Source organism: Solanum stenotomum, chromosome 6 (genome assembly GCF_019186545.1).
Source record: "Solanum stenotomum isolate F172 chromosome 6, ASM1918654v1, whole genome shotgun sequence".
NCBI lineage: Eukaryota > Viridiplantae > Streptophyta > Magnoliopsida > Solanales > Solanaceae > Solanum > Solanum stenotomum.
In genome coordinates this window covers 58,866,254-58,885,690 of record NC_064287.1, presented here as the reverse complement: position 1 = coordinate 58,885,690, position 19,437 = coordinate 58,866,254, and the positions used below count along the sequence as shown (strand labels likewise).

The following is a 19,437-nucleotide window of genomic DNA, read 5'->3' as shown; positions in this document are numbered from 1 at the left end:
ACTTCACTAAATAGCTCGCAAAAAATATAGAATTTATAAATCGCATTAAGTAAATCTCATACTATAAGCTATATACCTCACAAAAAACACATGTAGGTGATATCAAACTCAAGACTTTCCCATTGAGATTCCTTGTTTAACCAATTCGCCCCCCTAAATAATATTGTATAAACTCGTTTGATTGAGGAACAAGTTAATTTCATAATTNTTTTGGGATTTTGTGGCGACAAAAGTCAAGTTCTTTTGTAGTGAATCTTAGTTGGTAATGCTTAGGTGAAGGGATTAGTTCCATGTGGCTTGCCACGTCACTAAAAAATTGGGGTGTCAACTCTTGAGGGTATTTGTGGTCTCCTGGGATAACTGCGGGGGTATTTTTGATCCCAAAATGTAATGGAGAGTATAAGTAGTCTATTTCTCATAGTTCAGGGGCAATTTTGACCTTTTCCGTATTCTTAATTCAACTTCTTGCCGCTATTCTTTAATTATGCAGAATTTACTTCACTAAATAGCTCGCAAACAACATCGAATTTATAAATCGCATTAAGTAAATCTCATACTATAAGCTATATACCCCACAAAAAACACATGTAGGTGATATCAAACTCAAGACTTTCCCATTGAGATTCCTTGTTTAACCAATTCGCCCCCCTAAATAATATTGTATAAACTCGTTTGATTGAGGAACAAGTTAATTTCATAATTGTTATTTCATCTTTAATGCGGATCTCATAAAAGTAATATTACAATTTCGAAATAAGTCATCCCACAATTTTATCCGACTAAATATAAAATGAACCCATCTAAAAATTAATTCAAAATTAATTATTTCATATCTCTCTTACCAAACGAGCACTACATTAATTAAGGGTAAAAAATTGAAGAAAAAGAAAAAGATACCTTTTCTCTTTTAGTCCTCCTCTTTTAGCCATTCTGTCATTTACCAAAAAATCCCAATCGGCGATTCAACGGCGCCGACTAATTCAATGTCGACATGGACGAGGGACGACGACAAGCTCTTCGAACACGGCCTGGTTTTGTACCCTGAAAACGTCGCCGACCGGTGGCAATTGATCGCCGATCATGTCCCCGGAAAAACCGCCGACGATATCATGGCTCATTACGATGACCTTGTTCACGATGTATTTGAAATTGATTCGGGTCGGATTGATCTACCGAGCTATACGGATGATCCGGTTGAATTGGAAGGCGATTGCCAGATTTCATCGGGATCAAACAAGAAGAATAATGAAATTGAGAGGAAAAAGGGTACACCATGGACTGAAGATGAACACAGGTACTATTTTGCTATTTGAAATTTTTTGGGTTTAATTATGTTTATCAGGTGAAAATTAGTGTTTATGTTGAATTTGGTAATATGGGTTTTGTTTATAACCTATTCAGATGTGTGTTTATCATTTCTGAAAATGTGGCTGAATATAGAATAATTTATTTTTTTTGATGACCGTGGTGTCCGAGCCAGCTTCCGTACTTAGTTGGATTTCACGGGGTATGTTGTTGTTGTTGTTGTTGGTGTCCGAGCCTGCTTGCCTGTACCTCGTATCTCGCGAGATCATGTAACTCTGTCCACTGAGTATAGAAGGGGAAAAGATCATGTAGTGTTAATGGTGGAGTTTGCTGGCTTGGAATGAGTTTATTTTTGTTTCAATATCAGCATTTCCTTTTTGCTTTGATCAGTGAGTAAAAAGGACTCATGAAAAGAAAAAAGTCTGGAAAAACAGGTACTTTTTTTTTTTTATAACTGTGGTGTCAAGGCCTGCTTGTCCGTACTTCGACTTATACCATGGGATACCTCTATCACGTAACACCAACAATAAGTACCGGTAACTTTTTCTATCAAGGGTATAGAACGGATGGGAAGAAATGGCCTAGTGTTAATGGTGGAGTTTTTTGGCTTGGAAAATGAGTATTTTTGTTTCAATTTCAGCATTTTCCTTTCTGTGCTTTGATCAGTGAGGAACAAGGACTCATTTTTACTCATCAAAAGAAATATTAGGAAAAAGGTACTACCTTTTTTGATAACCATGGTGTCTAGGCTAGCTTGCCTGTACCTCTTCTAATTCCATGGGATAACTGTCACGTCACACCAGCAACAAGTTTCAGAGTTTAACTCTGTCCACTGAGGCTAGAACGGATGGGAAGAAATCACCTAATGTTAATGGTGGAGTTTGTTGGCTAGGAGATGAGTCTATTTTTGTTTCAATTTCAGCATTTTCCTTTCTGCTTTGATCAGTGGGGAAAAAGGACTCTTTTACTCATCAAAGGAAAAAAATCAGGAAAAAGGTACCTTTTTCTTTTCCAATGAACTGCCTTTGAGTAATCCTCTTCATCCAGAGTCAGGTTCAAGATTTTTAAGTTTATAAGTTTAATTTGATAATATGGAAATGCAATTAAACAATCTTCGTGGATTACATTTATCTTTTAAGGTTGAATTAGGGTTGTTGGTTATGTTTATCACCTATTTTTTTTAATCGAGAATGTGAGTGAATATAGAATAACAGTATTTTGACTAATTCTTCTCTTATTTGTTTGTTTGTTTGTTATGGCTAGGAAATTGGGTCTCTTCTGATTTCAGTTTACGCATTTTTTTTCTTACTGCTTTGATCAGTAGGACAAAAAGACTCTTTTTGTTAATGGCAGAGTTTTTGGCTCGGAAATGAGTCTCCTTTGGTTTCAGTTAGGCATTTTTCTTTCTGCTTTGTTCAGTGGGAAAAAGAACTCCTTTTTAGCCATCAAAAGAGAAAAAGAAGGGAAAATGCTATGTTGCTTGGACTCTTCAAAAAATGTAGATGAATGCTTGTTGGGTCCTCCAAAAGTAGTGCTCTTTTGAAGGATCCGACACTGTGCGGCAACATTTTTTGAGAGTTCGAGCAACATATGAAAAATGTACCTATTTTTGTTCAATGGCTGCCTAAGCATAATCATCCTCTACTGTTTATCTTTAGCCAAAATGCTTAGAGAACTATCTGCCTAAGAGTAGTCCTATTCAAGAATTACATTTTCTTTTGATTTCTGAACTTGTAAACTGATACAACTAGAATTTTCCTTCTCATTGGTGTAATCCGTCCTATATCTTATTGTTCTTGTCTCTTCTTTATACCCCCGCTCGAAGCTAACATTCGTGCAGCAAAATGGTGATTTTTGGCCATGAGGGTGGTGGGGACTGTTGTTTTAGATTGAGATAGTTGGCCTCTTGATCAACATGAGAGTAAATTGACCATTTTTGATAGACATTGGCAGTTTTCATGTTCACAATTTAGATCATTCAAAGGGTTGTTTGATTGTGATTTAGTGGTATGGTGAATTTGGTGATTGCAAATATGATCTTAAAAAGCTTTTTGACAGATTCTTGTCCCATTTCATATAACCAACTCTTAACTTGCTTGGGATTGAAGAGTAGTTTGTTAATCTTGTCCCTGCCATTAGAGGGTCGGGGGCTCATATCACTCGAGTACTTATAAACTTCATTGCTTGGACTCTTCAAAAATGAAGACGGGTACATGTCAGGTCCTCCAAAAGTAGGCATTTTTGGAGGATCCAACACTGGTGTGACAACATTTTTGAAGAGTCCGCACAGCTGCTTGTATAAACATAATAAGATAAGTAGAGTTGTTATACTTAATTGTGTACTTGACATTGCTGTTCTATAGCTGTTATTTGAGGTGTAGTTATTGTTGATGTTTATAACCAATTTTGCTGTTCTATGGCTGTTATGAGACTTAAAATCCTAATATTCTTGCATAGGTTATTCCTTATCGGTCTGGACAAATACGGGAAGGGTGACTGGAGAAGCATTTCAAGAAACGTAGTGGTATCAAGGACACCAACGCAAGTGGCTAGTCATGCTCAAAAATACTTCATTAGACAACAGGCGATGAAGAAAGAACGGAAAAGGTCCAGCATCCATGATATTACAACTGCAGTGGATACCAACCCAGTCCCTCCTCAAAGCAGCTTTCAAAACCAAAGTGGCAGTCAAAATTTCAACTTCGCAATGTAGCAGGAAACAAAAAAAGAACACTCATACCTGTACATAGACGAACCACCTGCAATCAATGCTCGAACTTGTAAAGTTTATTGTACTTTCTAGTTGACAGTATTTTAGTTAGTGAATCCAGGAGCTTAAAGATCAGTCTTTGGCGAGCAGAATAGTTGATGAAATTGTTGGCAAAATGGTTGAAGAACAGAATGGTGTTAATCTTTTTCTTGCCTTAATGTATGTGTCCAGTAGTTTGTGTGTTTATGGTAGTTTTGTGTTAGTTTTTCGCCTCCAAGCTACCAAACCGGGGTAAATGAACTTGGAAAATAGTTAGAATTGTGGGTACATAGAATTTGAGTAATATCAATTGTGGGATTACTTTGGATATGTTGTTATCGTTGTTGGACAGCTTTAAGCAGATGGAAAAAGTGTCCTACTGAGTAACAATATTTTCTTCTGCTGAATTCGAAATTGAGACCTCATTGTTCTCATTGCACTTCATTGGCCACTAGATCATATCAGGTTCAATTTTCCAGAGGAGCCTGGGTCCACTAGATCAATAGGATCCACATACATTCTTTACTTTCCCCGATTTAACCATTTGATATCTGAAACTCACTAGCCCAACTACTTTGTGCACTCGAACTAGGTGGACCCTCTAACGTCACTATTCTGCACATTGAAATCACTAGTAATAGTTCTTCTTTCAACACAAGTGCTCGTTGCGAATGACTTGATCACGAGCAACGAGTTTATACTATGATTACCAAGCGATAACAAACTGTAAAAATGCAGTGCCAACAGAATCAAACTGGTCCCAAACAAGATGATATTCGATTCTCGAACCAAATGTGTTTTACAGTCTCAGAAAAGAAAACTTCAAGGAAGAAGAGCATGGAGGATAATAACTACGAAATACTTTGTACAAGATCCAACAGTATCAAGAGCAACACAAAGTCATTATCCATTTATTTGTCAAAAGTAACTTGAAAGGAAGAGTTTGAGATGTCAATTCAGCTCTTGTTAGCCCCTTCTCCAGCCTTCTGCTTAAAGAAAAGAAATGACGGGTTAAGAAAACGTGTACAGTATAATCTCAAAAAACGTATATATTTAAAAATTTAAAAGAAGATCTAGGCAGGAAAATCATCAATCCAACACATGTATCTCTCAACATTCAATTGTCTCCGACTAAAAATTAGACTGGTTAATATGAAAGCGTCATATGGGACGGAGCAATGTGTATGTTGAGAACAGTAAAAACAGCGTAATTCTATCAACTTTTACACATGTAGGGCATTCACAAAATATGTGTAAAAATTGGATGCTAGAACTTCGTTTAAAGGTTCAAAACTTTAATTAAGCAAATGCTAAACCAGAAAAAGACGCATAGGTGTTTACTCACCAGTCACCACAACAAGTATACAATGTATAAAATAATTGCAATTATGGATTTCAAGTACAAGTGAACAATCTTATATGAGATCAGAGAACATGACCGATGTCCATATGTCATACCTAGGGTTTATTAAAATGGTTTAAACTTAGAGATAGATGGTTAGACCAAGTATACACAATTCCCATCCATACTACACCTAGTTCAAAGATTTACCAATGAGAATTTTTGAAAGAGTAGTAAAGTTATGACAATGCAAAATGGCTCTCTTTTTTGCTATTACTTGCAATTGTCCTCCTTTGATGAAACTATTACTTGCAATTGTCTTACTCAAAGGCTTTGTGAATGTTTTACCGAGAAGACAAAAATCATTTTTAGCTGCTCTTGTTTTGATTGGACATAAAGCTTAATGATTTATAAAGGTAATGGAAGGCAGATGTGAACTATGGTGGAAACTTTGATAGAAAAGTCTAACGGAGTAGAAATTGGATGCTTTAATGTAGGATTTTGATAAAGGGAATATATTCAGTATTTTACCAAAGCCAAAGATAAGACATCCAAACTGATATATACCAAAAGGCGCGGGTAATCTTTTTTTTGCTTAATCACAAAAGGAGCGAAACTTAATTTCCAATATCATAAGAGAATCCTCGCCCTATTAGAACTAAAATATGCAGTTTTCTTTTAAGAATAATTTGCTTTTTTCCGCTGTTAAAACATACCAAAAACAACATAATAAATGGGATTTGCCAGTTTATGTAGGACTATATGTATAGAACAAGAAAAAAAGAATAAGGGAAAGATCCAAACCTTATCGGCCTTCTCTTTCTCAGCTTTCTCTCGCTCTGCCTTCTGCTTTGCCTTCTCCAACCTCTCCCTTTCCATTTTCTACTCACAAAATTGAAAAGCAATACGCATGAATGATCTAGCACAACCTTATACCATATATCAAAAAGAGAACACATCAATCCAATCCCAACTATTTGGAGTCAATGTAATTCAGAATTAAGGTTTCGAATAAGTACAATTTGTTATTCATGGTAATTATTTTACACGCACATAAAATACATATGCGACTGTGTGTGTACATAATATACTTATTACATATATGCAGAACTTAGAGCTATAGGATTTGGAATTGGTACAATCTATTATTTATAGAAATCCTTTTAGATCTACCTATTTTCAGATCAAATGTATAAATCATCCGTCTCCATTTCACAATATTTTAGTACTCATTTCAAATATTAAATAACAATAAACACATGAATGCACTAGCACAAAACTTACATCATCTATCAAAAGGAGAACATGTCAATTGAATTTTCCCCAGTCCCAACTACTCCAAGCCAATGCAATTCAAAACTTAGAATTAATGCGTTTGGAACTGGTACAATCTATAATCTACTGTAAGTATTGTATACAGTATACACACGTAATATACATGTGTTTTTGTCTGTACATAATATATACATGTAAGCAGAACTTAGAGCTAATTGGTTTGGACTTGATATTTATTATTTACAGTAAAAAATTTACACACTCATGATTATACACATACATATGCACGCGCACATTAGGCACGAGCTGAACATAGTGAATTCTGTCAGAGAATTATTACATCAGCCTATTTTTGGATCAAATGTATAAATCATCAAAATATTCATTTCACTCTATTCGATCACAATCCATTTGAATAACAAAAAAATATACATGTGTTTCTATACGTATATACATAAACATACATGTAAAACTTAGAGCTCATGTGTTTGAAATTGGTACAATCTATTATTTACATCATTTTTTCTACACATCCATATGCACACGCACGAGCTGAAATTAGGGAATTCAATCAGAGAATCATTACATACGCCTATTATTCTTCATAATTATTCTACACACAACACACATATATGTGTGTATGGGTCCATTACACACATATTACATACACATATATGCAGTACTTAGAACTATAAGAGCTGAAATTAGGGAATTCAATCAGAGAATCATTACATCCGCCTATTATTCATCGAAATTATCTTATACACAAATACACATATATGTGTGTATGTCCATTATACACATATTACATACACATATATGCAGTACTTAGAACTATAAGAGCTGAAAATGATACAACCTATGAAATTTTAGATCCGCCAAAACTCAGATCAATCTCACTGTATTCAATCACAATCCATTCAAATACTATTAAACAACAATAAGGAGGACATAAATTCACGAAATATTAAACAAAATTATAAAAAAAAAAAAAAAAAAAAAAAGAAGCTAAATCATGAAGACCTGAATGTAAATGTTCTCTTGAGCACGTTCTTCTTCACCGAGGATTTTTCCGTCACTGAAGTGTCGGAGGCCGGAAACCGATGATCGGAGAGCTACATTAGCACCTTCCGTTAAACGACGGAGTCCACTGAATGAAACGACAGATCTCATCGCCATTTTTTTTTTCGCTGAGGGTGGAAATTTAACAGTGATGAAATTGCCTCAAGTGTGATTGGCGTTTTGGTATTTATAGGGAATAGTGAAGTAGGGTCCAGTTTTTGACCGGGTTTTCGGGTTATGGATAAAATGGTAATATACTAAAAATTAGACATATAGCCTAACGTTGAATTATTAATCACGTTTTAGCTAGTATTTTCAAAACTATTTAAGTTTTAGCCAATCTTTTGATACAAAATATTTATTTGGATTATCATATCCTTAAACTTAAGACATTGGATATACCACTCCACAAATTAAAAATCAATGATTTTTTTTTTGTTTGCTTTAATAAGTTCTAATTTTAAAATGTTTATTGACTGGTGATTTTGATTCGTGATTTAGAAGTCTTAACTAATTTGCATCATGTGGGGTTAAATAAAGTCTACGTATACATTCCCTTCTCAGACCCCATATATTGTAATTGTGTGGGGCTTTGCTTTTCACTTACAAATATTTAAGTCATTGTTTGCAAGTTGATGTTTTGGTAATGGTATATACACTATCCATACACATGACAAAGAGGATGAGCCTAAACAAGGAATTTACTAAACGCGATTCAACTAACGGAGACTCTTGGAACGACTAGTTGTTCGTTCAAAGTGAGCGTTTAATAGGGGTTGCCAAGCACATATGAGAAGGATCAAGGAAAATTTCATTGTTGCATTGCTCCAAGGTACCATAATACGTTCAACAGGTATCTCATGAACAAACACTCATGTCCCGACATTGTCATTGTATACAAAACTCACCAGATGAAATTCTGAACATGTGCTCTAGATGAACAGAGATATCGATGCCTTTCATTTTCAGAGATATCAAAGATAAACTAGTCGAAAGCTACATAATTCAGGTACAATACATAATTTCACTTAGGTTCCATAAGAGCAGTAAATATCTTGAACATAGATAAAGATCCTTGAATAATCAGCTTCATTCGTATTACTGTGGTCTGGCAACCGGTTCCAGAGCTTCAATTGTCACCACGCTATTACCCCGAATTACCTGCAACATCAATCATGCATCAAGTGAAAAAATAGCGACTGCATTTCTAGAACGAACAAGCTTTTGAGCTAACTAAGTGTTAATTAACATCAAAATATTAGAGATCTTGAAGACTAGAAAGAAAATAAATTGATTATGTATCACAAGTTACATCAAGTCCCGGAGACAGATATAAACAAAGTGAAATTTACAAACGGGGGTGAGGAATGGAGTAAAAACAGCAGCAAAGACTTACCACCATGCCAATCTCATTCTTATCGTTTCCATTGACCTCAACAGTATTGTCGATAACCAAATTCATGAACTGATCGAACCCACGAAGAGTCCCCACAACTTGGCGGTTGGCATTCAACTTGACTGCAAAAGGTATACCACGTTACTTAATTCTGAAAAGCAACCCCATGACGGAAACTGACTAATAGAGCAGATTATGTGATTCAGACAATGAATATTGATCCTTATACTGTACACATGCTGAAACTTCTTATACCAATTATATAAAATTCACTCAGTTAAGATAACAAAACTTTTATTACAATTACTTTGAGCCAAGGGTCTTTCAGAATAGCCTCTCCACCTCTCAACGTAGAGGTAAGGTGTGCGTACATTCTACCCTCCCCAGACCCCACTTGTGGGATTACATTGGGTATGTTGTTGCTAAGATAGCAAAACTTTTGTTTCCAATTACTTTCATCAAAGTCTAAAGTTTCAAAAAAAATTACTTTCATCAAAGTCTATATGTTAACCCTGCACGAGGAGCCAAAATAATGGTGGGCACTGGGCAGTAAACCACTTCAAAATGCAAGTTTATTAATGCAAAGAGTAAAGCATTTAGTGTTTCACTTTGCATTACTTTTTGACATGTCCAGCAAAAATAACACTTCAGTTCTTAGTTTTGTTTCCTCAAATGCAAACACTGAGATAAAATATGCACAACACCAAAATGCAATAATAAGAATTGTTATTTGTGAGCAGCAGAGTAGATTAAAATTCCACATTATGCAAAATTAGGCACATTATTTGAGAAATTTAAGCAAATCCGATGTCAATATATCCAATGTTTTTGAAATATAGAATCAGCACTTGTCGTACAACCGCAGAAGCATCATGTTAAAGGGAGGAGAAAGGTTTTACAGTCTCGATAGCTATGGACAACAAAACAAATAACAACTACACCTTAATCCAAACTAGTTTAGGTCAGCTATTTGAATCCACAATATCCATTACGTTTTGTTTGGAGCTATTTCATTCCAATACTCTTATTATCTTTTAAGACAAATTACGGTACCCTGGTGATGAAGTGCTAGCAACTCAACTCATAATGCGTGGCCTAGGAAATAAATTAACCCCCTTAGTCCATAACCCTAAGAAATTGTGGAAAACAAAAACCCTGAAGAAACTTTAAAAATAAAACAATACATAAACGCAAGAGTATACTTAAACCAAAAGCGGTCTTATGTGCCTGAAAACTTAAGTCCTAAACAAAATCCATTAAAAACACCAAAAACGCTGCAGCAAGACTAAACGTGAGCAGTCGCACAAAGTTCAAAAAACATAACCACATTCATGAAAATCTGATTTTTTACATGAATACCCAGTAGTCAGTACCACTAGCAGTAACTAACCCAAAATTAGAGGGGTCACAATAGTTATTGATGCACCACTTTCAGGGAAAACAAAACCCAAATAAGCAAAAATATACAAGAAAAAGAAATGCAAACGTATACAGAAGCCATAATTGCTCTTCTATGCCCTAAACCTTTAACTGTACCCAATATCCCTAAAACGGGGACGTTTGGTACGAAGACTAAATGATCCTGGGATTATAATCCCTACACTAATTTATCCCACTTGGGAAACGGGATAAAATAATCCCAAGTTGGATGAGATAAGGTGGGATATCCATCGATTCAGCCTGTGATAAAGCTTCTTATACTACATTTGGTTGATGGTATAGGGATTCGACCTACCAATTACAGGCTCGGGTGCAAGAACAATATCCATTGCCTACACCCTCCCAATAATACGTGATTATCAACCACCCACTTACTACAACAACATATCATGAGGATAAGAATCAAAACACTCTTGAGAAAGCCCAGTTCCCCTGTCTTCTTCGGTTTCTTAAATAGAACTCAAAACTAGATCTCTTCTGTATATAAGCAATGTCTTGAATTGAATTGAATTGAAAGTCAACCAAATGTAATGCAAGATAATATGCTTAACACATGCAAATCAAATATAGTATGAAAGGCTCCATCAATCAACCAAACGCAGTATAAATTTTATCCCAAACTTAATTTAGGCATATCCCACCTTATCCCGCGTACCAAACAACTAAAAGTTAAATCCCTTTAACTCTAATCAAGTTGCAACAAGAATCAACTAAACATTCACACAAAGTTCACAACTTTGTTCCAAAGATTGCATTTTTAAGCAATACCCACTAGCAATAACACAAAATAAAATCAAAATCAAGACAAAAGGGGTTTTTTAACTTACTTTGAAGCTGCTTGTCCATATACCTAACCAAACAAACAAAGAAAAAAAACACAAAATCAAAAGGCAAAGAAGTAAGAAACTAATTTGTGAGCAAAAAAAATTATTAGAAAATTCAAAAAAATTAATTGTAAAAACTTACTTTTTGAGATCTGGAGGCTGACCTGATCTGCTCATCTTTTCTTCCTCTTTTTGTCTTTTGAGAGAAACAATGGAGGAGATGAAAAATTTTCCGATGCTCAGCGGCCGTTTGTGCTCTAAATAAACCCCTAAAAAGGTTTAAAGGTCTTTTGTTAACTAGTCTATTACTTAAGGGACCAAATTACAATTTTTTTATAACTTTCCTCATTTCATTTTACTTGATAAATATAATTATTTTATATTTGTTCATTATAGAGAAAAATAAACTTCAATACTACTCTAGACATTAAATAACTATATAAAGTGCTACTAGTTATTGGAGAATTTGGATTTCAAATTTTAGAAGATAAAAAGAGTCTTGACATAATTAGTAAAGTTGTTGTCATATGGATCAGGAGGTCATGAGTTTGAGTTGTGGCAACAAACTCAATCTTAACCAGTGGTAGGATTGCCTCAACCTTAATCAGAGGTCTCAAATTCGAGCACTAGGTATGGAGAAAATCTTGTTGGGAGCGCCACCCTCGACAGTGCACGAACCGAATTTAGTAGGAGCTTCAATGTGAACTCAAAAAAACCTCAATCTTATACAAATACATAGTAAGATAGTGTACAATAAACTCTCGTAATCCTCCACTTCTCAGAACTTCATACATAGCAGAAGCTTTAGTTCATTTGAGTTGCATATAATTTATATGTCTAAAAGAAGATATATAATACCTATGTAGTCGGATAATAATATATATAATCACATGTTCAAAACTTGCCGAAATAAAAATCACGTAATTTTCTTCTATTTATCTAAGTCTTGATAAATATAATTATCTGATATCTAATTCAAAGACCATAAACATTAAAAAAACATATAAGGGCAAAAAATGGCCCTAAAGATGTCTCTATTAGCAAAGTAGAAAGATATATGCTTAAACTATTAGAAACAAAATATTATGCCATTCTTTTAATTTTAATAACACAAAAATATCTTTAATTCTTTATCGTTCTTTATAAATTATAATCAAATGAAGTAGATATATTCCTCTTCCTAAATACCTGATACACTATGGTTAAATATACATATTTTCTTGTTTTAAAAATGTGACCACTTTTTCCACACTATTCCTAAATTAATATACAGCCAGCACCAAAATCAAAACCAAAAATAGTTTTTCATTTTCATTTGACTACTTTATAATTTAATTAATCCTTAAATAAACATTAATGGACCAACAAAATTTGTTAAACAAATAGAATGGTGAGTCTTATTAAACATGCAGCCACCTTTTTGCAAAGACCTCCATAATACATGCATGATTGCATGGCGACAAACAGTCAAACATGTCCTTTTCCAAACTATATACGATCTCGATTCTCCAAAAATGTTATCGTATATTTATTAGATTTTTCAAAATGCATTATCTTTGAAGAATTCGATACACACGATAGCAAATTTAAAGAGTTCGAACAACATAAATCTCTGCAACAGACTGATTTGAAATTTAAAGTTCATAAGTTTATACAATAATTCCAAGTTAATATACGGTTCATGAATAATCGTTTTTAATACACAGTCTAAACAATATGATTATAAATTTAGAAGTATTTTTTAAAAATTAATTAAATTCCATGCAGTCAAAAGAGGTCATACGATATGGAAAAAAGTACTCAATTAAACATTTATTTTGAGATAATAGTTAAAAATACATCTAAATTATTATCTTTACGCAAAATTGAAAGTCAAAATTAAAGTATTAATACACACCACAAAATCGATTAGGTCAACTATCATATGTTCTTTTTTCTTATATGAACTATTACCTTCCATCTACGAGTGATGATTTAAGTAAAAAAAGAGAACAACTGATAATTAAAATATAAAACTCGAAAAAAATAAAATAATAGTTGAGATATATTTTTTGACCACAAATTTTGTTTTATTTTTTTGATCCAAAACCTCATTTGGCCTTGCAAACCTCCAAAATCATGATATATGATTTCTTGTTAATTAAATACCATGTGGGTATTAAAAGACCTTCTTATTCTTTTCCTTCACCTGCCTACTTTGAAAAAAAGTCTTCTCCTACCACCTTCCTTCTATATATAATCTTACTTTTTATACATCTTTTCTCTCATACAACACATTCAAAAATTTATTTGCATAGACTAAAGTCTTTTTTTTTTCCATAAAAAATCCTCTTCCTTGTATAAGTTTTTGAAATCCCAACAATATTTTTCATGTAAAAGGACTCAAAAAGCCATCAATTAGCTTTAACGTTATTGTTTTTCTTTCCTGTCCAGTATTTGCCCTAGTCTTTTGAAACCTTCGATAGAAAAGAAGCTATACGTGAAATTTTACCTAAATATAGTGTTTCGTGCATGTGTAGTAGAACAAAGAGATTGTAAACATCAGACTTTTTCCTCGATTAGAGTGTTTCAGAAAAAGAGGTTGTACGTACGAGAAATAACACTCAAATTAAAGTGCTATGTCTCTACAACCTCATGATCAAACAAATATTGAAGATCATATCAATAATTCTCAGGAGAAATTTTCTTATCATGATCCACCTGAATCATTTTGGCTTTCTAAAGATTCAGAAAGAGATTGGTTTGATCAAAATGCAGCCATGCAAAGAAAATCATCAATGAAATTTGCATTTTCAGGCAAAGCAAATAACAAAAATTCCAAAATATTATCACATAATAATCAAAATCCATCGCTTTTTTCCATTCCCAAGACTCGAAAATCTATCTCAGGGGAAGGAAATCCCGGTCGAGTCAACAACAAGGCGGTCAAATCGAAATCAAAATCCCGGTTCACTAGAAGCCGGTCTGAACCGGGAAGAAAGACATTGAAGCAAGTGTTGGTGTCTGAACCGGGTTCACCAAAAGTGTCTTGTACCGGACGGGTTCGCCGGTCCAAGTCAAAGAAAGAAAGTAGGACTATAAGAACCGGGTTTTGGAAAAAAGTGAGGGCGGTTTTGAAAATCCGGTCAGGAGAAAAAGGTGGGGCCAGTGTTCAGACTGCTGAATCGGACAGGTTTGGGTCTGGGTCCAATTCAGCAGGACTGAAGCGATCAACGACTCGTCGATGGTCAGAATAATAAATTTTCATTCCATTTATTTAAGTTAACTTGTTTTTAGCATGTTGAATTAAAATAACTTTGTTTTTTTTTTGTTATAGAGATAATATATCTATATGTTTGAAAAATATTTAGTTGAAATTTTATGAATTTTTGGATTTTGGCTTGTTATGCTACTTGGTATTTAGTTGTTTTCTTATGAAAGATGCTTAGTTTCTTAGTAGGTGAAAGATTATATTATTAGCCATGTTGGATGTGACTTGGTTTTGGTTGTTAAGTTATACAAATTAAAACAACTCCATTTTCGTCACAATTTTTTGTTTGTTTGTTAAAAGTTGAATAACAAAACATCAACATTTATGAGGTAATTTCATAAGCAGAGTTTGAAGATAATAGAATATATGTAAACCTTATCACTATCTCGTGGGAGGTAAAAGAATAGTCAAAAGCCAAATTGAGATTTGAGGAGGGTAGAGTGTACGTACACTTACCCCTACCTCAGAGGTAGAGAGCATGTTTCAGATAAATAAGTTCTTATTCATCGATATTTCAGATATTGATAGTAGGGTTGCTTATTGAATTAATTAGGAAGATAATTATGCTTAACGGTTTGACTTATTCGATATCGACTTTATCATATACTAATATACTAATCCGCTAGTCAACTAATGGGCTATCGGTTGGTTCGGTATCTTATTAGTAATTGACGGTTGTATATTGGCTCAATCATTGCATGTTCTCTTTTTCACTTCACTCACCCATATATTAATCTCCAATCAAACAAAACATTCTTTTTAACTCTACTTAAGCTAGTAATTTTGTATTGTAAATTATAGTGAGAACTATGAAAGTCTAAATTTTGAGGGTGCATCCATACATGCACATAACCATTTATTTAACAAATATACTTACAGTAAAATGTAACTACGATAATTTTTAACGAGTTAACAGTTTAACCAATAAGAAAACTGAGAAATATGTCCCCACGCCGATAAACTATTAACTATAAATCTAAATCTGTTCACAAACCATTAATCCGATAACCCAATATCTATAAGACAATAAGTCAAAGATAATACTCAAACTTGTACTTGGCACTTTGCGAAAAGGTCTAACTTTGCCCACTGGCGTCAATGACTAAGGGAAATTTTGAGCAAAAATTATAACGGCAAGGACATAGATGAGCCAAACTTCTAATACAGAAAAGATCACCCCCAAATTCAATAGTTTTCAAATGGACATTAGTTTAAGAGATCCAAATACTTGAACAAATTGCAACAAGAGTTTTTATGCCATAAACAAGACACAATATCACCATCTTAATTTATTTCTTTTCTGCGTCCACGGCACAAGATTTGTATTGCCTTCAATCATCAAGGTCCCTCGAAGAGAAATGAACTCGAACATTATTAAACAACGTCTTCTTCCTTGTGTGTGTGAATAACACAGTCGGATCTCGGGTATGAAATACAAGTCAGCAAATAACCCTTCTCCATTTGATCATCGTCGAGAAATGCTCCTTCAGATTGGTCAACTGTTCCAGAAACCAACTGGCCAGCACAGGTACAGCAAGACCCAGCCCTGCATGAGTAAGGCAGCTCCACTCCAGCTTCCTCTGCTTTATCGAGGATGTATTCATCATCCGCGACTTCAATTTCATTCTCTTTACCGTCAGGGCTAATCAGCTTCACCTTGTATGTTGCCATTGCGGAGACTTTGAAGGAGGATGACGACTTCAAGCCAAACGCTTTAGAAATACTCTTTACGGAACCTAAAGAGACTTGGGACTTGGTAAAGGCAGATGATCTAATTGACGGTGCAACTTTGAGCAAAGAACCCGATGGAATGTTTACCGTCGACATACCTCCACCTACATAGGGTTATTTGATCTATTAAGTTAAATTAATCTGTCAACATTATAAAACTATAATGTAAAGGAAAATCTTTCCACAAAATACAAAGAAGCATGTGTTGTGTGGATGCAGATGAACAAAAAGTCTTAAGGATGGTTCTCAAGCTCCTTTACTAGGTCACATCTAATCGATAGTTTTCAAAATCACGCAGAGACAGCATAAGAATAGCAGAGATTTGTTTAGTTGGTCCAACTTGTATCCTGATGTTAATGCAGAACAATTTCAGGATTTTACTAACTCATTAGTTCTGGCTTAGATAGTTTATATAGTTAGCCAGAGATTTTTTTTGCGCAAATGCCATATCTTGTAAATCTTGCATCTTCTTGATGTTGTTATTAATACCACTTGTCTTATAAAAAAAAAAAGAATAGCAGAGGGTGCATAACATTCTTTTTATGCCATTCCATTCCCCAAATTCTGTTGATTACGTATGTATTTAGTAGTCATGAACCAGCAAGACTCTTGAATGTCATTAGTAACCAAATATCCCCGGTATATGTCATGCACAGAATGCCAGTGGTAAATCTCCAAACACATAGTTTTCACAAGTTTGGGCTGCTAGATGACATTTGAGTTTGGTTTCTAAAATACTGAACCGATGGAGATGATAATAGCATAGTACTAAGTGGTCAGAACCCAACAGAACCAAACGATTTGTATCGACATCTTCAAACGAATCAAGGAGGGAAAAAAGGGTACTAGTTTTGAGAATGATAACAGTAAGAGTATTGCCAATCTTTAGCATGAAGACTGTGCTGAGCCTGAGGGTCATATTTATAAAGTAAAATAGTACTATCTGCCTTCAAAACATCCTGGATCAGCATCCCCTTAACCCATCCCACTTCGCTCCCGACTTTATCTACCACTTTATTATAACATAATTCCAATTACCTTGAATTTACAACTAGCACTTCAAACAGACCAGTTCAATAGCCACTTGACTTTGGCGTTTGGCACACTTCTCATATACAGTGATTGTTTCTGTACAACACACTTTTTTTTTATGACAAGGGACCTGCACCACTACTCTTTGGGTGCGCGCAGGGTAAACCCCGCTCCTGTGCAATAGCTTGCAAACCACACAAGAGAGATAAACAACACTAGGCAAGCCCCATGCAATAAGCTCGACCCAAAAGGCCGACTCCCTTGCTGTCGCAGGAAAGGGATTTCGAACTTGAGACCTCCATTATGGAAGTCCAAAGCCAAACCATTTGACCCAACATATCGTCTTCTTTTTGAGAAGTCACATATTTCAAGTGAGTAGGTTCAATTTATGAGGCCTGACATTCTAGGAGCAGTAAAGAAAAAAGATTTTGAACCTGACTCAACTCCAAAAATTAGTTCAAGATGTGAGGGATATCCAAGACCATTTAAATATACCCTCACAATCAATATTATACTCTAACAAGCCTTGCATGCCCCAAGTTGGACATCTTGAGCATGGATAGTGCATCATGGGGTCCAACAATGGGTGACCCAATACCAAGGATTAGTCATAGGCCCATAGCATGTTAACAACAATAGACCTCGGACCTAACTCAATCTTAATTGTTCAAGACCGTAAAAAGAGACTAAAACCTTTATCTTCACAACAAATGTAGGACTCTAACCCGTTTCGCCATTGATGGTATTTCAAATATTTGGAGATTATTGCAAATAAGTGCTCCTTTATTAAATTGACTCATTACTTCAACTTTTTACTAGAAGTTTCACTCAAAAAAACAAACTTTAACGGTGATTTCATGTCCAAACACTACTACTATCTCCAAATCCTACTTTTTCCCCCACAACTACAAAAAGGTAACCCTAAGATGATCATCTCATGGCTATTGAAAACGAATGAAATCAAATGGTTCTATTTCTCAATCTTTCTAACTTGCTCCTACGAAACCAAGGTCAAAATTGCAAAAATCAGTCATTCACAACCACTGATGAAGGACAACTCGTACTCATAAGCCGGCGGCCAATGTAGCATTATTCTTTACACAACAACAACAACAACATACCCAGTGTAATCCCACAAGTGGGGTCTCCATAGGGTGTACACAGACCTTACCCTACTTCGTCGAGGTCACTAGACTACCATTATTTGTTTACACATTCATTTAAATCCCAGATCTGTCTCTAGCAGTTAGACTACCACAACAAACAACACTAACAAAAGAGCCATAACCAAAAAAATTAAAAGCACACAAAAAAGCAAATTTGATCCAAGAACCAAACACCCATTAACAAAATCAACAAAAATAAACAACCCCACAACCATAGATCAACTAAATCATGCAAATCCACAAATAAATCACCAAAACAATCAGCAATAAAACAGAGAGAAATTAAAGAAAACTTACAAAAATGATTAAAAATCTGAACTTTGAATCAAAGAATGAACTTTTCAGCTATTCCTCAAAGAAAGCTTCTCTTTTATGAATCTCTGAATAAATTCCAACACAGAAAAAGAGGTTTTTGTTAAAACTGTGGCAGTGGCAAACAAGTGGAAGAAAGTCAAGAACCAAAGGAGCTGTCGTGGTCACGTGATCTTAGTGGGCCTACGGGTTACATCGCACGTGATTTTGATCTTTTTGGGCCTTTTGAGGAAGAATTTGCACATAATAACCAATTTTAAGGGACGATTTACAAGAATAACCCTTACAAATGAGTGATCTTGAATTTCTTTTCTCATTTTCCCGAACCTTGAAGGTTAGCCCATGGAATAGTGGCTCTGACAAATTTTCTTCTTGGTTACTTTATGGGTGTGTAAAATTAAACATACCCTCACAATAAATAACATTTAATTAGCCTTTTTACACCACATAACTTTTTGATGAAGATCGTGCACCGAAACACCTTTCGCCAAAGGTGGCTCTGTTGATACCATGGAACAAGGTGTGTGTGTGTGTGGGGAGGGGGGGGGGGGGG

General features: G+C 34.8%; 6 protein-coding genes across 10 annotated transcripts in view; 3 read left to right on the top strand and 3 right to left on the bottom strand.

Annotated features, from left to right (window-relative positions):
• The window catches only part of LOC125866874 (copper transport protein ATX1-like), a 230,852-nt gene that overhangs the window by 189,807 nt on the left and 21,608 nt on the right, over positions 1-19,437 (top strand). The gene's annotated exons all lie outside the window — the stretch shown is intronic.
• Positions 917-4,261, top strand: LOC125866876 (transcription factor SRM1-like). The gene is made up of 2 exons (XM_049547255.1): positions 917-1,294; positions 3,763-4,261. The coding sequence occupies exons 1-2, from the start codon at positions 984-986 to the stop codon at positions 4,016-4,018; spliced, it is 567 nt and encodes a 188-aa protein (XP_049403212.1). The 5' UTR covers positions 917-983; the 3' UTR covers positions 4,019-4,261.
• On the bottom strand, positions 4,810-7,889 carry LOC125866873 (uncharacterized protein At2g27730, mitochondrial-like). Its single transcript, XM_049547248.1, has 3 exons — positions 7,695-7,889; positions 6,201-6,278; positions 4,810-5,040 (listed from the first exon to the last, which is right to left on the bottom strand). The coding sequence occupies exons 1-3, from the start codon at positions 7,848-7,850 to the stop codon at positions 5,011-5,013; spliced, it is 264 nt and encodes an 87-aa protein (XP_049403205.1). The 5' UTR covers positions 7,851-7,889; the 3' UTR covers positions 4,810-5,010.
• Positions 8,735-11,665, bottom strand: LOC125866875 (probable small nuclear ribonucleoprotein G). The gene is made up of 4 exons (XM_049547254.1): positions 11,536-11,665; positions 11,397-11,419; positions 9,130-9,251; positions 8,735-8,894 (listed from the first exon to the last, which is right to left on the bottom strand). Exons 1-4 carry the CDS (start codon positions 11,568-11,570, stop codon positions 8,832-8,834), a joined length of 243 nt encoding a protein of 80 aa, XP_049403211.1. The 5' UTR covers positions 11,571-11,665; the 3' UTR covers positions 8,735-8,831.
• On the top strand, positions 14,012-14,629 carry LOC125868987 (uncharacterized). Its single transcript, XM_049549540.1, has one exon. It carries the CDS (start codon positions 14,012-14,014, stop codon positions 14,627-14,629), a length of 618 nt encoding a protein of 205 aa, XP_049405497.1.
• Positions 15,786-19,020, bottom strand: LOC125866869 (ferredoxin, root R-B2-like). Of its 2 annotated transcripts, none has more exons than XM_049547243.1 (2): positions 18,870-19,020; positions 15,786-16,478 (listed from the first exon to the last, which is right to left on the bottom strand). In XM_049547243.1, the coding sequence occupies exon 2, from the start codon at positions 16,468-16,470 to the stop codon at positions 16,018-16,020; it is 453 nt and encodes a 150-aa protein (XP_049403200.1). In that variant the 5' UTR covers positions 16,471-16,478; positions 18,870-19,020; the 3' UTR covers positions 15,786-16,017. The 2 variants fall into 2 exon arrangements, with proteins under 2 accessions (XP_049403200.1, XP_049403201.1); XM_049547244.1 differs by having other exon boundaries at positions 15,786-16,472; positions 18,870-19,004.

Bases quoted from the DNA above. Each gene is read 5' to 3' on its own strand.
- LOC125868987 (XM_049549540.1), top strand. From the start codon at position 14,012: ATGTCTCTACAACCTCATGATCAAACAAATATTGAAGATCATATCAAT.
- LOC125866869 (XM_049547243.1), bottom strand. From the start codon at position 16,470: ATGTCGACGGTAAACATTCCATCGGGTTCTTTGCTCAAAGTTGCACCG.
- LOC125866876 (XM_049547255.1), top strand. From the start codon at position 984: ATGTCGACATGGACGAGGGACGACGACAAGCTCTTCGAACACGGCCTG. The intron at 1,295-3,762 runs GTACTATTTTGC...ATTCTTGCATAG, and splicing joins TGGACTGAAGATGAACACAG to GTTATTCCTTATCGGTCTGG.
- LOC125866873 (XM_049547248.1), bottom strand. From the start codon at position 7,850: ATGGCGATGAGATCTGTCGTTTCATTCAGTGGACTCCGTCGTTTAACG. The intron at 6,279-7,694 runs GTCTTCATGATT...TTTTGTGAGTAG, and splicing joins AAGAGAACATTTACATTCAG to AAAATGGAAAGGGAGAGGTT. The intron at 5,041-6,200 runs GTTTGGATCTTT...TTCTTTAAGCAG, and splicing joins AGAAAGAGAAGGCCGATAAG to AAGGCTGGAGAAGGGGCTAA.
- LOC125866875 (XM_049547254.1), bottom strand. From the start codon at position 11,570: ATGAGCAGATCAGGTCAGCCTCCAGATCTCAAAAA. The intron at 11,420-11,535 runs GTAAGTTTTTAC...TTGTTTGGTTAG, and splicing joins CAGCCTCCAGATCTCAAAAA to GTATATGGACAAGCAGCTTC. The intron at 9,252-11,396 runs GTAAGTTAAAAA...TACCTTTTGCAG, and splicing joins TATGGACAAGCAGCTTCAAA to TCAAGTTGAATGCCAACCGC.